The sequence below is a fragment of the Sarcophilus harrisii genome, chromosome 4 (assembly GCF_902635505.1).
Source record: "Sarcophilus harrisii chromosome 4, mSarHar1.11, whole genome shotgun sequence".
In the NCBI taxonomy this organism is placed as follows: Eukaryota; Metazoa; Chordata; class Mammalia; order Dasyuromorphia; family Dasyuridae; genus Sarcophilus; species Sarcophilus harrisii.
The window spans coordinates 151,711,308-151,737,741 of record NC_045429.1 but is presented as its reverse complement, the minus strand read 5'-3'; the positions used below and the strand labels follow the sequence as shown (position 1 = coordinate 151,737,741).

At 33.1% G+C, this 26,434-nt stretch overlaps 1 protein-coding gene across 4 annotated transcripts in view; it reads left to right on the top strand.

The window, feature by feature from the left end:
* Positions 1-5,460: 5,460 nt before the first annotated feature.
* The window catches only part of ADGRG6 (adhesion G protein-coupled receptor G6), a 179,275-nt gene continuing 158,301 nt past the window's right edge, over positions 5,461-26,434 (top strand). For 3 of the 4 annotated variants that reach the window (XM_031964186.1, XM_031964187.1, XM_031964188.1), the window contains exons 1-2: positions 5,462-6,188; positions 13,150-13,250. In XM_031964186.1, coding sequence (XP_031820046.1) covers positions 6,187-6,188; positions 13,150-13,250 — 103 coding nt within the window. In that variant the 5' untranslated portion in view covers positions 5,462-6,186. Of the gene's footprint in view, positions 6,189-13,149; positions 13,251-26,434 lie in introns of all 4 variants that reach the window. The other variant, XM_031964190.1, reaches the window with a different exon arrangement.

The following is a 26,434-nucleotide window of genomic DNA, read 5'->3' as shown; positions in this document are numbered from 1 at the left end:
ATTGGCCAAAGACAATCTCTCTCTCTCAAAACAAAGACAATTGTGTTTGTGGGCTAATGGTTTATGTTCATTTTTTAAAGGAGGTGTGTTCCCTGGGATGGCAATCAACTCTGATTGGTTAACAATTAATTAGAGAATGACTACTACAATAAGGGGTTGGACTTGTATTTTGATTATGTCATTTCCTTCTTAAGTTACCCCCTAGCCTTGAGCAATCTGTTTTTTAAAAAATTATCCCCTCTCAAACCTGAGTGGAGCACAATGTTTGCTCCACCTTGATGGGGTCTGGAGAAAGGGGAAGATTAGCTCAACCTTCAGAGGCTGGTCTTGAAATGATAATAAAAGAAAAAGGGGGAAATCTGAATCTTCCTAAATCATTGGTTACTAATAATCATTTCTCTCATAACATTTGCTATAATGGACGATGGTTCTTTATGGATACAAGTTGAACTAGATGGCGACATAATTTGGCATATATTTTCTGAGCCTCTTTTTTCATTCATAAAAAAGAAGCATTGAATGAAATATCTCAAAGATTCATTTTAGCACATAATTTATACTTATTTGAAAATTAATCAGTTTAAGACTAAATATCACAGATCCTGGAGATCAGTATCCATTTTATACATGATGAACTTATCCTTTGCTTCCAAAACACTATCAGTAGGTAGAAGACTTCCAGATCTGTCAAATTGGCTGTGTGCCCTGTCAGGTAGTTTTGTACTCAAACCCAAGTTTCTGTTGTCACTTAAAAATGTGAAAAATTATGTTGTTTTCCAATAAATACTACATATTAGCTGTGGAATTTGTATTCAAATCTGCATCTGCCTGCCTAGGTGTGTATGGTGTTTGTTTCTTAGTGTATAAATGTGGCATATATGGTTCTGCCTCAAGCATAATATTATGCACCTAAAAGTTCATATCTGGGAAGGGTGCTTATTTCTAGTGAACATCTTTTTTTCTTTTTTTATGCACATTCTTTTTTTATGTTTTTGTTTAAAAATTTTCAAACAGTTTGTTAGAGTAGAAAGAAAGCACTACTTGAAGTAAAGAAAGCACTACTTTTGACTCCCACCTTTTTGGAAACTTGGGTGACCAAGTGCAAATTATTTGATCTTTCTGAGCGTCTGCTTTCTTAGTTTTCAAATGAGGATTCTTTCTTCATAGGGGTGTTTGTAATATATCTATGTCTATATATAAACATTAGAGGTATGGTATAATACAAATACATCACCTGTCATTAATACTTACAAATTATAGAAGCATGAACTGTTTACTTTGAAAGATACCAGAGATTCAATAAATATTTAGTCTAGATTGTACACCTTCTGTCTTCTCATCTATCTAAACTGCCTCATATTTCTACTTATATGGGGTGTACATGCTCCCATACCTCATAGACAATTAACACCTTTTGAATTCTAATATTGTTCATCCTCTACAGTCATACGATGTGTACGTCTTACCTATATTTTCCCAGCCAATCTTTCATCCATTTCCTCTAAAAAGAAGCCAAATATGGTTGTGCAGTAAGTCATTAGCATACTGAAAAGAATGAATCAAGCTATGAACTGCCAACTTATTTCCTTAGCAGGATATAACAAATGACAAATTTAGTGCTGTCATTCAAATTAACTTGAACATGACTTGATGAGACTGAAAAACAGCAATAAACCTTACCCTGTCCATTTGGGAAAAAGAATAAACTAGATGCTATTTAATAGATAGAGTTCTGGGCAAAAATACTCATCATCCTGAGTTCAAATCTGCCCTCAGACACTTAGTAGCTGTGTAACCCCAAGCAAGCTGCTTAATACTGTGTGCCTCAGTATCTTCATGTGCAAAATGAGCTGGAAAAAGAAATGGCAAACCACTCCAGAACTCTGCCAAGAAATTCTAAATGAGTCACAAAGAGGCAGAGGTGTTTGAAAAATGATTGAACAAACTGTGCATACCGTTTGAATCAGCAGTATTACTACTGGGCTTATATCCCAAAGAGATTTTGAAGAAGGGAAAGGGACCTGTATGTGCAAGAATGTTTGTGGCAGCCCTGTTTGTAGTAGCCAGAAACTGGAAACAGAGTGGATGCCCATCAATTGGAGAATGGCTGAATAAATTGTGGTATATGAATATTATGAAATATTATTGTTCAGTAAGAAACGACCAACAGAATGATTTCAGAAAGGCCTGGAGAGACTTACATGAACTAATGCTGAGTGAAATGAACAGGACCAGGAGATTATTACATACTTCAATAACAATACTATATGATGATCAATTCTGATGGATGTGGCCATTTTTAACAATGAGATGAACCAAATCAGTTCCAATAGAGCGGTAATGAATTGAACCAGACACACCCAGCGAAAAAACTCTGGGAGATGACTATGAACTACTACATAGAATTTCCAATCCCTCTTTTTTTGTCCACCTGCATTTTTTGAAAAGTGTGCATTTTTGCACACTATTTTGCACACTATTTCAAAGTCTGATTCTTTTTGTGCAGCAAAATAGCTATATGTATACACATATTGTATTTAACATATACTTTAACATATTTAACATGTATTGGTCTACCTGCTATCTGAGGGAGAGGGTGGAGGAAAGGAGAGGAAAAGTTGGAACAAAAGGTTTTGCAATTGTCAATGCTCAAAAATTACCCATGCATATAAATATGCATATAATAATATGCTATAATAATAAAAAAGAAAGAAAAATGATTGAACAAAAAATATTTTCAGTGGCATAGTATATGTTGTTGTTTACCATTGGGTGACTTTACCCTTTAAGCAAAAACCTACGTCCTATGCAACCTCCCCAATTGCCCTGTCAGGTCACCTTCAAGAGACTATAGCCAGGAATGCTAGTGCATTCTTCTTTCATACAACAATCCTTTGCTGTGGTTCAATTGGTACTCCATGAAGTTGATTTTTAAGCAGCTGCCATCTGCTGGCAAGATCTTAGTTGCCACCTCATCAGCTTTAAAATTTATGTTATGAGAGTAATTAAAATGAACATAAAAGTCAATCTTGAAGAAGAGAAATCTTAAAAAACATGAGAGAAAAGAAGAATACCTTTTCTTTTTCCCTATTGTATTTTTAATTTTTTTTACTATAGCTTTTTATTAACAAGATGTATGCATGGGTAATTTTTCAGCATTGACAGTTGCAAAACCTTTTGTTCCAATTTTTTCCCTCCTTCCCCCCACCCTCTCCCCCAGATAGCAGGTAGACCAATACATGTTAAATATGTTAAAGTATATGTTAAATACAATATATGTATACATATAGCTATTTTGCTGCACAAAAAGAATCAGACTTTGAAATAGTGTATAATTAGTGTACAATGATGGAAATCAAAAATGCAGGTGGACAAAAAAAAGGGATTGGAAATTCTATGTAGTGGTTTACACTCATTTCCCTGAGTTCTTCCACTGGGTGTAGCTGGTTTGATTCATTACTGTTCTATTGGAGCTGATTTTTTTCATCACATTGTTGAAACTGGCCACGTCCATCAGAATTGATCATCATATAGTGTTGTTGAAGTATATAATGATCTCCTGGTCCTGCCCATTTCACTCAACATCAGTTCATGTAAGTCTCTCCAGGCCTTTCTGAAATCATCCTGTTGGTCATTTCTTACAGAACAGTAATATTCCATAACATTCATATACCACAATTTAAGAATACCTTTTCTTTTCCTCCTGGCACTTTATGGGCTGATAAATAGCTCATTTGACCTTACAATAGATCACATTTATTTGGTCCTCACACAACCACTATAAAGTAGGTACTTTGAGAATTACCCTCATTTTAAAGACTGATGCAGAAATCACACAGTTAGTAAGTGGCAGAACCAGAAATGAATTCATATCCTCTAACTTCATATCTAATATAAGTTTCACCACTGTACTTCATCTCGGGACCTCTGGTCTTAACACCAACTATCTGGAGTTTCCACATTATTAGGTCTTCCCTGAGACAACCAAATTCCACCCTTGTTCAATTTGATTAAAAAACATTTATTAATTACTTACTATGTGTGTCAAGTACTAAGTGTTGAAGATATATATATATATATATATATATGTATATATATATATGTATAGAATAGGGAAATAATCCCTACCCTTAATGAGTTTATTGTATCCCCCCATTAGAATGGAGGATACAAAATTAGAGGGTAGTGTTGGCCACCCAATGGGATTTTTGGAAAGGCCCAGAAATGATGAGGGGATTTGATTGTACCCTCTTAAGTAGCAATGACAATACTGATACAGTTATGGCTCCAGAGCTAGAATTGGTAAGATAAAAGGAAGGGTATTTATGCAGCATATTATTGACAGTCAACATGTACATGTCTGGGGTAGAATATGAAGCATGGTTAGAGAGAATCTACAATGGAACTTGTGACACTTTCTCTTGTCACAACAACAGGGGCCCCAAGGGTGGAATTCTAGTGCTTACTGAGTTATGTACCATAACATAGATCATAGATTTTTGCTTATGGAAAGATGTAATCTAATTCGATTCCTGTGCTTTATTTCAAGACGGAACCTGTAGATGTGAAGTGGCTTTTCCAATATCAAGACCCTACATCTAGTGCCCTTTTTACTGTATCAATTCCAAGTCAATTAAGCAATCTAATTTTAGCAACTGAGCAAGGAATCAATTTTAATCATAAAATCTTCGATCAAAATGCTCCGTGCAAATAAATTATTATAAAATTATCCTACAAAGTCCCCCCCCCCCAAAAAAAAAAATAGAAGACAAAAGCCCTTCACACATATCTTATAGGGTCCTCTGCTAAATCTTCATTTTTCTTACTTCGGGGTTTTGATCGTGATAGTAATGGAAAAGGGAGATCGAGGAGGGAAATTCCAGGTAGACCTACTCAACATACTGAGCCCAGACTTTAGCTTGCTGTCAGCCTGGGTTAGGGGTAGGGATGGGGCATTACTCATTAGCAGAGATCCAGAGATGACAACAGCTTGTCTCATCAGAAAAACTTATGGCTGAACGTTTTTTGTTTTGTTTTATTTTGTTTTTAAGAAATGATAAGAAATGTTTTTAAGAAATTTATTTTGTTTTTAAGAAAACAAGGAATAAGAAAGAATGGGGAGTACAAGATTCTGGAGGTCCTGCACCTAGAGAACTAGGATAGGGGCAACAGAGATGAAAACAATTTCGAGTAGTCCCAAATCAAATAGGGGTTTCAGAATTTAACTCTTTTTATCTATAGGAGCTTACCATGGTGACCCCTAGTTTGGTGGGACTTTGCTGCCGCTCCATCAACCCAGAGACCTCTCCTCTCAGTTATCTTTCCTTCCTCTTTCCCTTTGCAACTTTCCTTCATTCATCTGCCCACAGTCTCTTTTGCCTGCTCTGGAGACTTCCTCTTTTTGCACCGAGTTAGGCTGCAGATCTCGAGGTTACTGACAGGGTGGGGCCGCGCCCGACCCAGAGCCTATTAGATAGAGAGGCCAAGCCGAGGCAGCTCAAGAAGCGCACAGAGTTCAGCCAAACTCCTCGGGCAGCAGGGAACGCATGCAGCTCAGCTCGGGGCAGGGCAGCAGTGGCACCTGAATCCCCAGGGCCAGGGAGACCAATCCCAAACGCCGGAAGCGTTGGCGGCGGCCCTTCGTTGGGGAATTGGCCGAGTGGGCCAGGGGAAGGAGGGAGGAAAGGCAAACTTTTCCAGAAAGGAGAGGAACTGGTACCCGCCGCCCCCGCTACCATTGCCGCCGCCACCACTATCACCGCGGCTCTACTATCACGTTCCTTTTCCCTTCCAGCTCAGTTCCCATCTAAAAGGCAGAGACAGCTCCGGAACTTTTCTGCCACTTGCAGAGAAGAGCAACCTGCCTGCTTACTACACCCCCACCCGCCCCCTTTCCGCTGCCCGGCAGGCTTAGGAATAGGGTGGAGAGGAAGGAGAGGGCTGAGACTGAAAACTAGCCCTTCTCATCCACCTTGCGCCCGGACTGGGTGAAAAGTAATCGACTATGGGGAAACATTAATAAATTTGTCCAGAAACTACTGAAAGAAGACACAGAAAGTCATCCGCGGATCCAGGGGAAGAGAGGAGTACCGTTGGCCAAAAAAGAGGAGGTAAAGGAAGAGGAGGTAGTGGTGGTGAAAAGGCTGATTGTACAGCCCCAACGGACCTGAGCGCAGTAATGTCAACATGTAAGTTTCGTCTTTCAACCTGGAATTCCTTTACGGTTCTATCTGTAATATCCCCTCCCTCCCCCAAATAATTTTGTAATGACTTCAGTTGCATTGACGGAATAAACCGGTTTGTCTCTTAATCTGAGCCTCAAGGCACGGAGGAGGAAGACTGTAGCCAAATGAAGATAGAAAGTTGCAGTGTGTCTGTGGGTTCATTGTCTCCTCCTCACTTCCCACTCCGTGTGTGTGTGTGTGTGTATGTGTGTGTGTGTATGTGTGTTTTGTACTTCATTTGGAGGTAAACCTCGTGTTTTGTGTAATACAGAATTCAAAGGGCAGGGCAGCAGGAATGGGGAAAACGAGATTTTTATTTAAAGAGTACAAGGAATAACAGGTACTCCGGAACCCTGACTTGCCAAGAAAGCGCTCTTCTGATCACCGCTCCCTTTGGACTTGGAAGGTATTGGTATTCAGAAAAAAAATATTGACTTTACACATTGTCACCCTTGAATGTAGAAGTTATTCTTGGATCTTTGACCCATCAGAGTACTTAAGGAGAGAAAAAAAAAGCACCCTGCAAAAACAGGTTTATTATTATTTTAAGATAAAAAGAAAGACATTATCTAAGAGTTGTGTTTAAAGAAATGTTTGTGTAATGGACTTTTTCCTTTATCCACAAAAGTGGGGAAGTTTGGAGTGAGGAAATTCTTAGGGAGATGGAAAGAGAAGCTGACATTTATCTGAATCTGTTTCATTAAGAGCCCTTCAGTCCTTTCCTTGGAATGACTAGCTGGCTTTTCTAACCTTCTAAGAAAAAAAAAAAAGGAGGGAGGAAGTGGGGAGGCTCTTTTAAAACATTCAAGACTATTCTTGTAGCCAGTGAAGAAATTACTTCTTTCTTGTAATATTTAATTCATTCTCTGACATTTTACTCAATGTTGGGTAGATACTCAAACAGATTTGTATTCTTTTACTAAGTAAAATTTTAAAGGTTTGTATAAATTGATTCTTCTCTTGCCATTGGTGACTCAGTCTCATCTTTTCTTCTACTTTTTTTTTTTCCATACAAGTATCCTTTGCATTGGGACACACACACTCCCATACACACACACACACACCCCTACCTTTCTGAACCCCTTTGCCTGTTTAGATCAACCTCCTCTCTCTAAATATTCTATTCTACTGTATTTTTTTTTCTCTTCTCAAAAATTAATTTTAAATGAGAAAACAGTGTGACCAGAGTCTTTTTACTTTTATAATACTATAAAATACCTTTCAGCAATGTACAATACAAGGAAAAATGAATTAAACTAATGCAAAATCTAGAAAGTATGATAATTCCTTACCTTTGGACTATTAAGTCATATTTATGTTAGTGAAATTAACAAAGTACAAGCTTGAAAACTTTTCTTTGGGTAGAGAACTATGGAACAAATACAATTTTGTTCTGAAATATTGGAGACAAGGTTTAATTAATAAGAAAGTTTGCTTGAAAGTTTTTCTCTTTACCTGGAAAATATATCAAGATTCTTCAAGGCAGATATTTGGCCAGCTGTGTGTGGACCTCTAACTGCATAGCAGACAGAATGGAAAAATAGCATATTTCATATGGAAAAATGGTTGTATGCTTTGTCAATACCAGCTTCCCCCCTTCCCCGGAAAAAAAGCAGATGTGAAACTGCCTATAAGCTCTATAAAAACTTTGGTTGTTGTGTATTGACAACACATGAAAATATATGTGTGTGTGTGTATACATATATATGTTATATATTTAGTTTCATAGTCCATATATTTTTAGTCTTCTGTTAAATAGATTTGCATTCTTCATCCGTAAAGGATTTATAGACAGGTCACAATAAAAAGAAATAGAAAATATTGTTTATTATATTCTTTAGTATACTTGGCTGTGTTATTGTTGAGCTATTTTACCTGAAAACTTATAAATTTGGTTGTAACTTTAAATTTAAATTTTTCTTTTGTGATTTAAATGAGATAGACAAAATTGTTCTAATTCTTTTTATATATTTCAAATATGTTAAAAACTGAAGAAAATCATATCTATTCTTCCATGTAAAAATTTATGTAGCATTCTTAGGCCATAAATTAACCTAAGACCATATATTAGGAAGAATCATAATATCTTCCAATCCTTCATTTTTAATATGCTATTTGCGTTCATAAAGTGTTATTTTGTTTTATAAACTTTTTGAAAAAAATCTTTGTTAAGCTCAAATTCTGCTTTCTATATATTTAAGTTGAGTATTATACACAGACTAAAGAGTTAAAAATCTAGATTTAGCAAGACTGGTATTTAATTGGTCTTAAACTATGTGAAGCTACAAATCCATTTATGTTTTATATAAATTACATGATGTTATACTAGTCCACTGTGAATGGTGAATGAGGCTATTGTCTCTTGCATTATGGGAAGCTCTAGTAGCTTTGGGCTAAATAGAATTGGAAGTTTTACTACCTAACTGGCCATGTCACTACAGTTCTTTGAAAGTTTTCAAAGTAAATCAGGTATTCTAAAAATAAGTTAATGACCATTACTATTCTTGCTAATAACATCTTATCAAAAAAATCTACATGTAATAGAATAATTCATAATTTCCCTATATCATTCAGAATTTAGATGGAAATAAAAACATCAACTACAGAATTTGTGATTTATCTAGAAAGAATCATATCTTTCTATTTTTACTAATGAACATCATAGTAATATAAGCTGGAAATAAAATCATTTTGGGCCATATAAAAATGGTAAAGGATCATTATGCACAATTTAAATATGAGTAAAATTTAATAAGCCATTATTTTAATTTTCCTTTCAAATTTCATTCTTAAGTAACAGTGTGAAATTATGTATAACAACTGTCTCTCCAATAGCTAAAGTATCAAAGTTCCATTTTACCCAAGGTATCAGTCTGTGTAGAGGCGAGTATGTTAGCAATATGAAGTATATTACTTCTACAGTCTGATGCCTCATCCTGGTGTGGAAATGGCTGATTTTTGAAAGCTATCCCCACAGAATACTTTAGACACATTTGGTATCCCTAATATCATAAACTGTATAATCATGGTTTTCAAGCTGAAAGGAGTCATCTACTTCAACATTGTCATTTTAAAGACAGGAAAACTGTCCAAAAGAATTAAATGATTTTCCTAAAAATATATAACTAGTAAATGAAAGAGCTGTTTTTCAAATTGAAATGAATTAAAGTCTTGTAGGACTTACTAAGATGGAAGAATATTGAATAGTTTCTGGACTACTCAACTAAGAGACAAATTAATAAAGTTGAACATCACATTAGTTGATATTGATTGATAATAAGGTGATAATATTTTTTGGCCATAGCATCTCTTGAACGTCATATACTAGATTATAAAAATATTACTACCTGCATCTTTGGAGGGAGTCCTCACACTAATGAAATTCCAGAAAGTATATTGTTTTTGAACATAGTACCCCTTAAGTATATTGAGATTCAAGTAAGATGGATGTATATACCTTGTTATGTTAACTACATGAATATCATGGGAAGGTGATAATTTTTTTTTTAGCTTTTCTTTATGGGGATAGGAACTCTCCCATACCCCCAAAAGATGAGAAAACAAACCTAATCTGTAACACATAACCATTTCATATTCTTTTCATTTGGGAAAAAAATGGCCAAGAAGGATTAAAACATTCTTTCATTTTTACTCTACATGTTTCTGTTTATTGAGAAATTTATTATACATGGAATAATGGATAGACTATTATTTAGATTCTTTAGAGTCATCTTGGCATAATGAATAGAGATCATTGTACTTAGAATCAAAAGACTGACCTGGTTTTGGATCCCGTCTCAGACACTTACTCTAGCTTAAGGGAGCATGGACAAGATCTTCAGAATGTCTGTATTTTCATAAATAAATGAAGATGATGATAGATAATCATTCACTAATTACTGTATATGGATATTGTGAGGAAAATATCTTGCAAACCTTAAGTGTAAGCTGTTTTATAAATATTCCCAATATAATTTCAATTATGTTTAAAAATTGGCATTAAGAATAGGAACCAGACCTGAGACTTTATTGGTTCAAGGAACTCCCAGGTAAGGAAACTACCTCTATCAAATCTTTTCAGCAATTTATAGTCCTTGAGAGTTATCCAGAACATGGAAAGATTAAATGGCTTTCTGATTGATAGTCACAAATCCAATATGTGTGAAAGAAATCTTTAACTCAGAGCTTCTTGACTGTAATAGCAACTCTCTATTTGCTGTGCCAGGCTGTCTCTCTAAAAACTGAAATTGCCTTTTTATTTCCTTCTCAAAACCCCATTTAAGATGAAGATTTGTATAGAGGTGGTGAAGAGGCCATCTACCTCTAAAGGGGTAAAGAGCCTAATTGCAGAAGTTAGCAAATCTTGTAATTTTTGTTATTTCAGTGAAACACTTGGGAAAAGCCTCCTTCATCAGTGAAATAAATGTAATAACAGTACGTACCTCATAGAGTTGTGAAGATCAAATGAGATTATATACATACATATATATGCACAAATATATACATGTATCTAATATGTATATATAAATATGTGTGTATGCATTGCTTTGTCCACCTTGATGTATTATACAAATGGAGTTTTTATGACCTACACAATCCCTGAACTTGGTATCATAGGACCTAGGTTCAAATCTTGAGTCTGCCATTTTTGTATAATCTTAGGCAAGACTCTTCTGTGATCTAGGTCTGAATTATACAATCTGGAAATTTATACACACATACATACACACATGCATACATATATATATATATATATATATACCTATATCTGTGTAAATGTACACATATGTTAATATATACATAATAATATTTAACTACAATTATTGAGGTATTCTCAGTAAATGGATTTTCCAAGGTAAATGAAGTTTACTTAAACATCAAAGGTTAAGGAAATCTTCCTAAAATGGATTACATTCTTTACCATTTTCTTAAATAGGAAAGTTAACATAATTCATTCTTCTCTTAAGAGGTCCAGTGTTAATAACACCAGTTATTATACTAGCTTGTAATGGAGTTATGTTGTCTTAGGCTCTAAACATGTTTGAGTTTTCCTTCATCTTTGAGTTCTTTGGGTGTGTGTGGTTGTATGTGTGCACATGCACACACGTGTGTATTTTTTTTCTCCTTGTTCTTGTCAGTTGTCTTTTGGCTGTCATTTCTTGTACCCTGCCTCTAGCTCTTCAAGACTTCAATCTAATTTTCAGCTTTCAATGTCCCATAGTAAACTGTTTGCTAACAAACCACTTATCTTGCTTCTTAGAATTATACATAAGAAAAAAGGCTCAAAGGTCTGGACATCTCTCCTACTGTAAATTCATGTGCTTTAATGCAGTCATACCTGCTTTTTTACTATTCTAGTGCTCCCATTTTGCCAGCATGAAAACTCAAGGTACTATAATGAAAAGAAGGCTAGTCTTAATGTGAGAAAACCTGAGTTAGAATCTTGGCCCATTGAACTATTTCTATTATCACAGATGAGTTTTTTGTTGTTGTTGTTTTGGTTTGTTTGTTTCCTTGGACCTCATTTTCTTGACTTGTGAAATAGATGGTCAACTAAGGGGTGTTGTATATAAGGTATAGACTTGGAATCAGGAAGACCCAACTTCAAATTCTTCCTCAATAATCTATTAGCTTTGTGATACTTGGTAAGTCACTCAGAGTCACATAGCCTCATTGTCCTCTTCTATAAAATGAGGATATATAATTAAAAAACTATTCAGATGCGTTTTAAATACCTTGTATAAGCTTTTACTTTGGAGATGGTAAATGATTTAGATGTTTAAACAGAAATTTTTTTTACATTTCAAAACATATACATAGATAATTTTCAACAGTCACCTTTGTAAAAACTTTTGTTCTGAAATTTTTTTTCTTTCCCTTCCCTTCCTTTCCTCCCCTATATGTCAAGTAATCCAAAATTTTTAAACATGTGCAATTCTTCTACACATACTTCCACAATCAAAATGCTGCCCAAGAAAAATCAGATTAAAAAAAAGAAAAAAATATAGGAAAGAAAAATGCAAACAAACAACAATTAAAAATGTAAAAATACTGTGTTGTGATCCATGTGCAGTTCTCACAGTCCTCTTTCTGGTGCAGAGGCTTCATCACAAGACTATTGGGACTAGCCAGAATCACTTCATTGTTGAAAAGAGCTACATCCTAAATAGAAATAATTAATAAGTGTAATTTTCATTTAAAGATTAAACCTTTGTATATTAGGTAGTTTTCAAAGTATAGGATATATAAAAATAGCTCACTATTTTATACACCTTTATCAGATTTTATCTATAATTTTTTATAAAGCATATTCTGTTTTCCTTGTTATTACAGCTATAACTTATGTGCAATAACTTATATTTAGGGGGATGTTCATACTTTTTGAGGTATGATGAAATTTGAGATTAAAGAGGCAATATACATAGAACAATGGTGTTTGTAAAATTTAAAAAGTATTTCTTTAAAATAGTCTTTATTTATAGCTAATTCTGGTTGGAAAATCTAAGTGACAAGTGAGGATACTATACATATATCTTCCAAGCTGGATTTATGCTTTTACTTAAAAAACAAAACAAACAAAAAAAAATCAAACCAAGTTGTTGTTCATCAGTAGAATGATTTTTACATGTGTTACCTTGATTTAGAACAGCTTCTTTATACAAATATATATATATATATAATATATATATATATATATTGCTTCCTGTTGAAGAAAGACCAGTTTGATCATCTAAAAGGTGAGAGCATAGAATTTTTTTCCCTTTGGACAATTAACAAACAGAAGACTATAACAGATACTTTATTGGAGCCTAACTTTTTATTAGAAACAAGATTGATAAAACATTCTCTTCCACAGCTTCTGCTACAAACAGTTTCATAACTATTATTGCAATTATGTCTCATTAATGACTTTCTCCCTATGCAGGATGTTTTACAGAAGTCGAATGTGGAGCTATCATTGGAAATGGAAGTTGCAGCCTCTTCTGGTCCTCCTTATTCTATATGCTGTTTGTGTGCATCATTCAGGTAAGTGAGAAATTTTCTGTTGTGAATAAATTTACCTTCCCTGGAATACATTTTTCAAAGTTTAAAAATGATTCAAGTGAGAGAGGGTTAATAGTGATATTTTTGTGCCTTATTTTATCAAAATGTTCTCTTTGATGCCTTTCTCTTTCTCTTTCTTTTTGAGGAATTTTTTTTATCAGTTGAATGACCATTTCCTTGACCATGATGATTTCCAAGTGTTTTATGTTTCTTTAGAACATTTCTTCATTAATTATCATTTTATATATATCTAATTGATATTTTGTGATGAAATGCCTGAAAAATCTAAAAAAGTACTCATATTCTTACTGTTAAAAGCAGCATTGACTACTGCTATTCTTTGCTTTTTATGATTTCTGTTGGGGAAAAGAATAAATGTATTATCTTGATACATTTAATGTTTTGCAACAAAATATTTTGAAAAATAAAACCTATAACTGGTATAAAATCATACAAACATTAATCTGGGAGTGCTAATATTAAAATCATAATAATTTTAGCATATACCAAAGTCTTTTAAAAATGGTTTTTCTTAGAAATTTTTGATCCTTGAGGCAAAAGTCTTTTCTTTTATTAAATTCTGTTTTCTTTTATTAAATTCTGAAATCACTTTAGACAAATAATTATATAAATTGCTAATTAATGACTGAAGAATGTTACCGGTATTAAAAACTAAATTATGAGTGTATGATCTGCTTTTTGTCAGTACAGACTACCTTATCTTTTCATAAAAACTCTTTCTTTTCTCCTTGAAGAAGTTATTATAATTTTCTAGGTGGATGGAATTAACATGTCACTTTTAACAATAGCAAAATTTTTATAATATATGTTTATGTTGCTTAAAATTTCTGGAAAGGTTATGTCAGTGCTCCATTTAAAGTCTATATGTAACAATGATGTTTTATATATGTTTATAATTGATGCTTTGGAAGAACAAAGAGATAATCTCTTGAAATGGCTCTTTCACATGAAGAAAGTCTAGTTTTTATTTGCTGGGTAAATACTTTTTCCAAACGACAGAGCACAGAGAATTTTAGGAGTTTCAGCTACTTAGTTGGAAAATTCCCCGGCATTGTTTTATGGCTCCAAAGCACAAGCAAAGCCTTCAGCAGATTTTTTTGCATATTTCTTTTTTCCTCTTTTATTTGAAAGGCACTCTCACTTATTGACTCTCTGTCAGTGAAGAGATGGAGTCTTTAAAAAGAATAGAGAATTAAAAGTGTATTGAATTTTTATAGCTCTCCAATTCTGGATTTTTCTTGCTAATTAAAAGAAAGTTTAATATATTTCAGAATTGATAGAGAATGAGCTATGAAACCACATATCAATTATGTGCCATGAATTCTGAAAATGAAAAAATATTTTGACCATAATTATATGGAGGAAGTGTTAGGAATTATTATAACATACCAGCCTCCTTTACAACAAAGCAGTGGATATATTCTCATTTTAGTTTTGAACACATATCATTAGAGTTTTTTACTAGCTTTACATCTGAATAAATAGAGTGAGACATATTTGCAGACTGGATCTTTTTTGGTCTTCGATTTGGTGCATGACACCTGATAATTTTTTTACAAAACAATTTTTAAATCAATTTTTGGAATATCCTTTGCTTTTACGTCATTTCTGCAGACAAATAGGGAGGTGGCTTCTGATCTCTCTTTGGGACTACGGTTAGTTATCATAATATACTAAAATTTAGCTTCAATTGTTTTGTTGCTTTTCTTCACATTTACAATGTTATATTTATTGCATATGTGTTTTTATTGGTTTTGTTTAGTTACTTTGCATCAGTTCATATAATTTTCATGATTCTCTGTATCTATCATATTCATCAATTCTTATAGTGCAATAATATTCCATTGTATTTATGTACCATGACATCTTTAGTTAATCCTTTAAATATTGGGCATTGTCTTTGTTTCTAATTCTTTGCCAACACAAAAAAAATTCCGCTCTAAATATTTTGATGTGTGTAATGCCTTTCTTTTTGTCATTAACCCTCTGGGATATGTAACTTGTAAGGTAAATATGGGTTAAAGAATTTAAACATTTTTAAAAGTTATTTTCTTCATATATTTCCAAATTATTTTCTAAAATTTTGGATCAATTTGTAGCTCCATAAGTACATTAATGGGTCCATGTTTCTACAACATTTCCAACAATGATCATTCTCAGTGCTTGTCACTTTTGTCACTTTACTGGGTGTAAAGTAAAATCTAATGATTGCTTTGATTTGCATTTTTCTAAATATTAGTGATTTTCATCATTTCATAAGGCTATTAAATGTTTATAGTTCTTTTGAGAACTGTTTGTTAACATCCTTTAGGCAAAGTTTTGCCTATTTCTTTTAGTCAATTTTTTATCTTAGGTGATAGACTTTTATCAGATCTTTTTGATATAAATATTTTTTTCCCTTTCAGTTGATTGCTTCCTTTCTCATCATAGTTATATTAATTTTGTTCACAAAAAAGTTCTTTAAAAAAGTTCTTCAATTTTGTTGAACATTTTTGTTTTAACTGTTACAATGATCTCTATCTCTAGTTTTGTTAAGAATTCACCTCCTAATAATAACAAAAAAAAGTAATTGATCTGGTTCTGTACTTATGTTTTCATGGTATAATAGTTAATAATCAGATTATTCATTTTGGTTTTATTGTGTGGTAGAGAATTTTAAACAACTTCTTAAATTTACACATTCATTGTTTATGTATTGTTAATCACTTAAATATTTTCCAGTATATATACACACATCTACATATATATATATGTTATATATTATTAATATCACACCTACAGATTTGTTTCACTTATGTTAAAGGATCATATAAAAAAAGGTTATTTTTTTTAATTACAAAATTTTTCTTTCTCTTGTAAAAAGATCATGGAAGAACCCTTAGAGATCACTTAATTCAAATATCTCATTTTACAAGTGGAAAAAACTGAGGCTCAGAGTTGAAATAAATTTCCTAACGACATAGAGATTGGAAGTAACAGAGCCAGGATTCAAAACCTGTATTCTTTTTATTGTGCCATGTGTGTAACCTCATTTCCTATAAAATAATATGACAAATGACAAACATTTCATTTATACAGAGTTATGAAAAGTAGCATTGTTGAAAAATATTATACAGTTAACATGGTTATCACCTCTAGCTATATAACATAAAGTACTTCATAAAATTAGGATCAGTCTGCCTAATTTGATCCCTGTAAGTAATGAATTTGGATAATTTAGGCCCGACACGGAATTTTGGTGCCTAAATCCTAGATTAGCTATTGATCTCTGATTAATCACATAATTACCAAATCTCTACTTAACTTTTGGTTTTGTATTTCTTTGGTAGCATGGTTTAGGGATGAGAGTGTATTAGAAAGAGCACCAGGCCCAGCTCTAAAACTGTCTATGTAATCTTGCTGGTGCCCCTTTCCATTAGTTATCAGTAAATTGAACATTTTGACACAAGTAATATCTAAGGTCCATTTTAAATTCAAAAGGTCCAACAATACACAAGCTAATAATTTCCCACACGACAATAATCTTTTGAACTTCTTCATTATGTCCTCATGCCCAATACGTTGCAGGCAACTAAACTAATTTAATTTAATCAATTGAACCAGGCAAATAAGGCAATAGCCAACTTTATTTCCCACCTTTAAGCATTCATTTGGATGCCTCCATTATGCATAGTACCTTCCTTTCATCCCTCACTCTTATTAATTTCCTTTTCTGTTTTTTTCCTCTTATTAGATTGTAAGCTTTCTTTTCATATTTGTATCCCTGATTAACAAGTACTTGACACATTAGGTGCACTTAATAAATGTTTGTTGACTGACTTGAAGTTTGCTATCATGTATGATCCTTGATCATCTTTTTAGTCAATAATGACATATGAATCTTCTGTGTAGTAGAACCTTTACCGTTATATTAACATAGACAATGGCCTTAGATCTAAAAGGATAAATTCACAAATTAATAGTCTCTGAAGTTTCATATAACTTTGTGAAGTTATAGATTTGTAATGTTAAGGCTTGTTAGTCAATATTTATTGAAATAGCCAGAGGGAGATAAATTAGTAAACAAGTTTTTCTCTCATTTCTTTCATGAAATAAACTCAAGATCAGAGCCAGAAACCAAGTCTGTATCTATTGCCAGTTAACAAATATAACTTTAAATTATGGCTTATAATAACAATTACCTATGAGAGCAAGTGAAATAATCAGAATCAAGAGGAAAAACTTAAATGTTTTCCACAATATTACAAAGGAAAATAACATTAAAAGACTTTAGAAATGCGTCGATGAAATGGTGAACAATTAGGTGTGGAAAGAGGCACACATTTTTCAGTCATGATCAGTGTGTCAATTCATCTTGCTTGACTGTACTACTTTTGTTACAAGGGAAAACTCTATCAGGGCTTGAGGTGCTTGGAAATCATTAGGGAATGATAGTGATTTAAGAAAAGAAAATGAGATCAGTAACATTATAAAAGGAAAAATTCCTTTGAAAACCTAAGGTGAGTCTCATGTATTATTAAGGAGAGAGGAATATAGAGTTAAAAAAAAATTAGTCACCTTTTAGTCTGCCTATCTCTTGAAAGTTTGTAGTTAAAACAGAGAGAGGGAAGAGGGGGAAAGGGAGGGGAGGGAAAATGCATTTTAAGAATCTGTCATTAGATATTTCACATCCTAACTTCTTTATATGTGGCCTGACAGTTCATAGCTGTGAAGATGCTAGTGATATCTCAGGCAGACAAAAGTTTATGATTTCAAGTAGAGCGGGAAACAACCAGTGGGAGCCAACAAATTCCTAAGCAACAAGGATCCTGTTTCCATACAGATATCCTTAGTAATAATCTCTGAGGGAGGTGCCCCCTTTCCCTCCAGAAAATCGATGATATCAGCAGATTATTTCAAATCTGAATGTTTTTCTGTTTTCCATGACACATCAACATTTGAATCAGGGAAGAAATGTGTATATATTTGAAAGTGTCGCTTGAACTGTTATTTATATAATAACTTATAGAAAAGCAAAATTATCATAGGCCAGGTGCTCTGACTGAAAAAGTGAATCCAGATGTTATGGATAAATTTTCCCCTCTGAACAGCTCCTTAGCATTCCTTTTCTACTGTCATTATCACATTGTACGGTATATTAAGTTATTTAAATGCATTCAATTATCAGTCCCCAACTTGGGGATTGATACTTTAATGTCTGGTTTCTTCTTAATGTTCTTTGAATTGAACCATAGAATCTTGTGACTGAAAGGGGAACCTGGAAGATCTACTAAAACTCACTGGTACTACAAATGAAGAAACTGGGTTCTAGAGAGATGAAGTGTCAAGTGAAGTGTTAAGTCACAGAATAACTACCTACATAAACAAATAAATAGTGCTTTTTTGAGAAAATACCTCTTCTGTATGGCTTTCCTCACTCCCCAAGATAGCAAGCAATCCAACAGAGGTTAAATATATGCAATTTTCTAACATATTTCCATATTCCTCATGCTGTGCAAAAAAAAAAAAACATCAGATCAAAAGGAAAAAATACATGAGAAAGAAAAAAACAAACAAACAATAATAAATGGTGAAAATATTATGCTTTGATTCACATTCAGTCTCCATAGTTCTCTTCCTGGATGTGGATGGCACTTTCCATCACAAATCTATTAGAATTGCCTTTAATCTTCTTATTGAAAAGAGTCATGTCCATCACTTGATCAAATGATAGCAAATTATGTCTGGAAACACTTGATCTTTTTTTCTCTTACTCTTATGTTTTATATAATGTTAGACATTTATGTTCTCCTAGAGAAATCTTATCTGATGATCTGTCCTGATATAAAAGTGGACCCCAGGTTCTCTGTGTAAAATATATTGTATGATAGGTTCTAAGTTAGAAAAGGTTTGTACTTGGTGCCCATAATGAGTAGTGTGCATTTTGCACAAGATTATAATTATAATCAATGTGCACAATAGCAAAATGTGCAAAATAGCATTTTGATTTGTGTGGTTCCTAATATAGCTAAGTACAAAATGGATTTTGTTTTGGTTTGTGTGGTTCCTAATATAGCTAAGTACAAAAAATCCATACAAAAAGTTTGTCACTAGAAGTTTTACTTCTTGAGGTTTTAATTGCTTGTGGAAGCCCATAAAATGTATAAAAATAGAAAATGTTCTTCAGCCCTGGTAACCCTCTTCTGTTCTTGCATTATCAGTGGCATAAAGTTTTTAAAGGAGGTTGTATCTATATCTGGAGTACATTTACTGCCAGTCATATAAGCCTTATACCCTTAAACTTCCTAGTGATCTATACCTGAACTCATCTTCTTCACCCACACAATATACTGACTAATACTCCCCTAACTGCCATACAAACCCATCTTCCTCTGTATCCTTTTTTCCCTTACTGACTCATATTATCATCATTATGAGACCCTCCACCTTCCATCCATACTGTATTTTCTATATATTATGTTCCATATGACTACCAATTATTAGCCACTAATTACATACAAAACCACTAGCTTTGCCTTCCATTGACAGCCCTTCTATTCCTACCCTTGATCCCATCTTCTCTTATATTCTCTAGGTATTTGACCCTTTGATGATGCCCTCTTTTTTCCACATTTTAATCTCTCCTTAACAGACTACCTTCTTCCCTGTGTTTTGTAAACATACTTAGATCTTCCTCATACTTAAGAGAATGTTAAAACATAAATAATAAATTAACTTTTTTTCTTAAATAAAAAATAAAGATGAGGAGACACACTACAATATTTCCTTCCCAGATTGTTTCAACAAGTGTAAACTCTAAAAAAAATGGGAAGTGGGAAAAATGAGAATATAAAGAAATTAACTGAATTGCTATTTCTCAGAGAAGCTTAACTGATGCTAAACAGTTACCATAATAAGAGTAGTAAAGAGGACAGAAAGCCCTTCAGCCAGAAAACACAATCTTCTTGCCAAACAGAGAGACATAGCAGCCAAGGGCAATACTGATTTAGAGTACATGCTTGTTTGCAAAACATTACCAAGAAGTATGACTGAAGACTACAAGCAATATAACCCCACCAAAAAAAAAAAAAATCGAAAAGCTATTGAGGAGAAAATTAACCTGCAGAGAGCTTAATGTGTAATCTAGTTAAGATGCCTCCATGTGAGATTAAAGTATGTTTATAAAACAAGGAGGATAACAAAGAAATGTGATCTAGAACAGTTCTACTTATAGCATTAAGTTTTTATAGTAATAAGTTCTCATTGACAATGACAATGAAACCACTATTTTGGATTTTGTAATCAAAGTACTCAATGTACTACACAAATAAATTACAAAGGTTCTTAAGGTGAAACCAGGAAGAGTGTTTGGATGTAATCAAACTAATTCAAAAGAAATCTGTATGGAAGCAATATTAAAGGTACTCATAAACTAGTTTTTAATCTGATCCAAGGATGATAGGATTCTAAAATAATGGAAGAAATCACTTGTGATTCCTTTACCAAAAAAAGATGCAACCAAGAAGATATGAGCAACTTTAGGTCTATATATGTGCTTTCTTATGCATGCAAAACACTAAAATGTTTTGGTTTGATGAAAACATGAGAAATAGGTTTATACAGATAATTTTCTATAATGAAGTATTTCTTTATAGTACCACGACTGATTAAGAGGTGTAGAAAAGATAAAATCCCCTTGTTTTAAATTGATTTTTAAAAAGAAATTAATTTGTCTTATAGAATAAGAGTAATTTTTAAATGTTCTCCCCAAAGTCTCAAATTCACACTCAGATGAATTTATGATTTTTTTCCCTCACATCCAAGTATCCCATTTTTTATGGATTTCCAGGGAAAAAATAATCACCACCAGGTACCTCTTCATAGATTAATATTTAAAAAATAGACTAACCCTATTGCAGGGGCCATATCGGAAATCTTTCCAAAATGATAGAACCTGTCAGAGTTTATACTGTTTTATACATTAAAATTATGTTTTCTGACAGATATCAAGGCAGGTAATTTTGTTCATTGCTCCTTTGACTGAAGATACCAACTATGGTCTAAACAAGGTTGGTATGTTTGTCTACAGCTTCTAGTCTTTTCTATATCCAAACAATAACAGCAAAATGATTCCCTAAATTTATTTAAGGTTCTCCAATAACCTTACTTGTAAGTGAAGTGTTCATTTTGTTTATCCTAGAATATTAGAGAGGCTTTCATGAGCATTCATAATAATGACAAGTGATTGAATTTATTAAAAAAAATGAGCCATTCCTGAATTGATAAATAATCAAAAAATATGAACTATGCTCAAGGGGCTACAAAATCATGCATATCCTTTGACCAAACAATACCACTATTGTACATGAATCCCCAAAGAGATTTTTAAAAAGGAAAAGGACCTATATGTACAAAAATATTTATAGCAGCTTTCTTCTTAGGGTAAAGAACTGGAAACAGAGGGAATGCAGATGGATCACAGAATGGTACATTGATGGCTTGTAGATAATAAAAGAATAAAAGCATGATGTGTACTACATAGGGATTATGCCAAGACAAAAAAAAGACACAAAATGAGGAATATTAGAGAATTTCATATTTATAGCAACTTAAAGAGTTCCCACATTAATAAACTATGGATCCACACTAATAGTGCTTAGTATTTTTGAATTTTGATACTAGTTCAGAATAGTAATAATGACATTACTTTGTGGTCTGCCTATCAGAATTTCCTGAAAAGCATATAAAACTTTTCAAACATCATGTTCTTCTTAAAGTAAACGATACTTAGCATAACAATTTAACAAAATAACTTTTTCAAAAATTGTAGAATTTATTGTAATCAACATTGTCAGTGGCCTGTTATGTTCCATCATGAATTATCTATGTTCTGGTGCTTATTATTGGGCTTACATATAAAAGAAAGAACATGAGATATAGAGTTTGGATGATAAAATTAATATTCAAATTAGTCATCTCTTATAGAGTCCAAATAAGAGGATTAATAAACAAATTAATTGCATTCTCATTTAAAAATTTTATTAAATAAAATATAAGAAAAAAATAGAAAAATAAAAGAAAAACAAAACATTGTTATATGTACTCAGCAGAACTTCAGAAAGGATTCAAAATATGTAACAAATTTCCATCTCAAGAAAACATATAATAGAAGAAATTATATTCATGACTGTCCATCTTTTCTTTGCTTCCTTGCAGGTTATTCTTATATTCTCTGCTGTGCACTTTTTACTTTATTCTTTTTTCCTCTTTTCATCCCCTCCACTTTCCCCAAGCAGGCTACACATTGAAGCATACACACACATACACAAGTATTCTACTTCTACTCTTAATCCTTGTTATAGTGTTTGTGTATATCTCTTATTTCCTATCCCTACTATCTCTTCTACTTTAACTGTGCTCTTTAACTTGCTTTACTATTACTTCACCACCATCCTCACCCCCCCACCCTCCATGGCTCCTTCCCTTATCTTTTCCCCCTACCCTTTATTTCCCTCTTTATCCCATTCCCATTAATCTACAAAATTTATCCTACTGTTAATTTGTAGACCCTTTTGTAATTTACTCAATGCTCTGCCATCCTTTTCTCACTTTTTTCCTTTTCCAATTAATCTACATACCTTGTCTTGTTGCCATCTCTACATACCCATACTCCACTTTATCCTCTTCCTTCCCCCTTTATTTCTTTATCAGTTTTGGAGGGTGCCATAGCCTTCATAGTATGTTATGTAGTGTTCCCTATTTAACCCATTTCTGATGTAAGTACATTTTCAAAACTATCAGCCCTCCTTCCCCCTCTAATGCCTCTGTATCTATTTTTCCTCTGCACCTCATTTGGATAACATAATTACTATTTTTATCTTCACATGGTATTTATGCTTTCTCGAATCTTTTGAGCTACTCAATCTTGTCAATCTTAAATGTATGATATATAGTTCCCTGCAAAAAATATAAACCATTTGTCCATGTTGAATCCCTTGAAATTAATCACTGATATTGGCTCTTATATATTGGGGTTTGATTGAGACAAAATCCTGAAAAATCTGCAACTTTTTTGAAGGTCCATTTTTTTCATCGAATATTATAGTTAGTTTTGCTGGATATGATGTTTTTGGTTGCAGATCTAGTTTTTTTTATTGCCGATTTATATTGTTTCAGGACCTGCAGTATTTTATTGTAGCTGCTGATAAATTCTGTACAATTCTAATTGTAGCTCCAGCATATTTAAATTGTTTTTGTTTGCTTTTTGCAAAATTTCTTTTTGTTTTTGGGGTTTTGAAATTTGGCAATAATATTCCTATGTAGGATTCTTGTAAGATAGTAATGAAGTAATGAACAGTAGATTTTTTTCATAATTCTACCTTCTCCTTCTGTTCTGTCACTCCAGGATAATTTTCTTTGATATTTTCTTGCATTATTGTGTCAAGATCTTTTTTTTTTTTTGGTCACAATAGTAGTCCACACTAGATAGTCCAATTATTCTCATAGTTTCTCTTTTTGATCTGTTCTCCAAATCTGTTGTTTTTCTTGTAAAATGTTTCATGTTCTGTTTTTTTTCATTCTTTATATTTTTGTTTTGTCTTGTTTTTTCATTCTTTATATTTTGTTATTTCTTGGTATCTTATAATTTCACTGGCTTCCCCCTGATCAATTCTAATTCTCAAATAATTATTTTCTTAAGATTCTGTATTTTCTTTTCTAGTTGGTTTTCTTTTTTAGAATCTAGTTTTTCTTTGATACTTCTTTCTTCTCCTTTTCTTTCTCCTCCTCCTTCATTTTTCTTAAATCTCCAATTTTAATTTTTAAGTCTTTTTTTTTTAGTTCTTCTATAAATTCTTTCTGGGCAGATAGCTATTTTGTATTACTCTTTGTGGTAGAAGCTTTTTTAACTTTACTGTTAGATGTACACTTCTTTGGAGATGAACCCTGATCTCCCCATTCCTATAATATGGTTGGATTCTATGGTTGAGCTCTTTCTTCTTTGCTTGTTAATTATTTTAAATGAGAATTATTTGTAAATAATTTTGCAAAATAAGAAATTTTGCAAAAAGCAAACAAAAACAATTCAAATATGCTGGAGCTACAATTAGAATTGTACAGAATTTATCAGCAGCTACAATAAAAGACTGCAGGTCCTGAAACAATATAAATCGGCAATCAAAAAAACTAGATCTGCAACCAAAAACATCATATCCAGCAAAACTAACTATAAAACCTCTAATTTTTGGAGGAGAGAGAGGATTGTGCTTCTACTCATTTCAGTTCCTCCCTCTAACTTGGAACCTCAAACCAAAAGCCTCAGCTTCCTACGTGTGTCTACAGCTAGCAGAATCCCTGCCCCACTGCTTCTACACTTCCCCACTTTGCTGGTTTCTTCTTGCTCAGGGCAGCATCTCTGCAGCACAGCTGTGCCTAGTGTTGCTTATCAGCAGAGGTTTCCTTGGACTTCCTAGACTTCAATTCCCAAAGCTGTCTGGAATGTGAAAGTTCCTGTAGTAGTTTAGCCTTCCTTGGATCCCTACACTCTCCCCATTTGCTGTTTCTATGGAGCCAGTCTGGAGATGTTTACCCCTCACTGAGATTGAATTCTAATCCTGGAGTCTTTTAGGGTTTTCCAAAGAGGAACCCTGTCCTGTTCCAAATCTTCTTTGTTTTTCACCAATTTATTGTTGCCCTAAGGTGCAAATTTATTGTTGGTTGGGGTAAAATAGAGGACTTGAAGTTTTCTGACCTACTTCATCATCTTCCCAGAATCTTTCTCTGGCATTCTCACTTTGTTCCACTTTCTTACTTATTTTTCCTAACTTGTTAGTATCTTAGCTTATGTTAATGAAATTTGATCAATCACTTCTACTGTCGAGCAAAATCCTACATTAACAAATTAATATACTTAAAATACTCACATATTCTCAAATAGTACCTTTATAAGCCTAAAGGATGCACTTTTTCTAGTCTAAATTTTGGCTTAACCAGTATTGCTCTTTATAAAATGTCATTGATTGCTTTTTCACAAGGTATTCAAATGAAAGTTTATCCCTACAGATCATTAATTCTTAATGACAGTGTGTTATCTGTAATTGAGCACTTTTCTTACTTCCCAATCTCTACCTATTAAGCAATTTCACATTCCAGTGTAATATTGATTTAATTTAGCCAACAAACCGATTTAATTAAATTAATGAATTTAATGTTTTCTAGTCTCTTACAAGCCATCTATGCCTTGCCAAATCCCAACTATGGATCTGCTCCCACTACCTCTTTTTTGTTTCTGTCAAATGCTGTGCTAAATTAATTGAGACCACTACAAATATATCCCCCTTACTATCATTTGGACCAAGCAAATCTTTTACTCCTTCATGACTGATTTTCTGTTACATTATACTCATATGCTGGTCCAAACTTCTGAAATCACCTACATATTTTTCCCTCCTCAGAAGACTTCTTTACATAGTGTTTTATTGAGAAAATAAAGATCTTTTGCTTTGAATTCTGATTTTCAAAGCCACCTGACATTGTCTTCTATTCTCTCCTTGACTTTAATTTTCAATAAAGAGTTGGATGTTTACTTTTACAAGTATCCTTTATCCTACTCCTTCCTACCTCCTCCAGCAAACTGCCCACTTAATCATTCTCTACTCTAATCTTTAGTTTATTTCTCTACTTCCTTCCATGCTGCCCATAAACATTTGTGTCTCTTAAGCTTAAAAAAAATCCCTTACTTTATCCTATCATCTCTTCAAGCTATGAATGAATAAATTAATAAGGCATTTATTAAGCAGTGACTTTTTGCAGAGCACTATGCTAAATAGAAAAGTAAGTCAGTCTTTGGTTTTGAGACTCTTCCACAAAGGAGACAAAATGTGGTTCAGCTCCAAGTCTTTTGTAAAAGTCTCATAGTTTTTAGGATTCAATATTGTTTTATTTTTCATTATGCTGAACACACACAATCTTTGTATATAATTCTTAATAAATGCTATGTTCTGATTGATTACAAATGCTATATCAATTTTACATCATTACTTTGCCTAAACATGAGTATGATAGAGATTAGGAGTTCCTTGAATAGTGTTTTAAGGACTTGTAACAATGTTTTTTTGGGGGGAAGAAAAGATTTGATTTGGGAAAGGAAAGATTTTTGACTCAGTCTT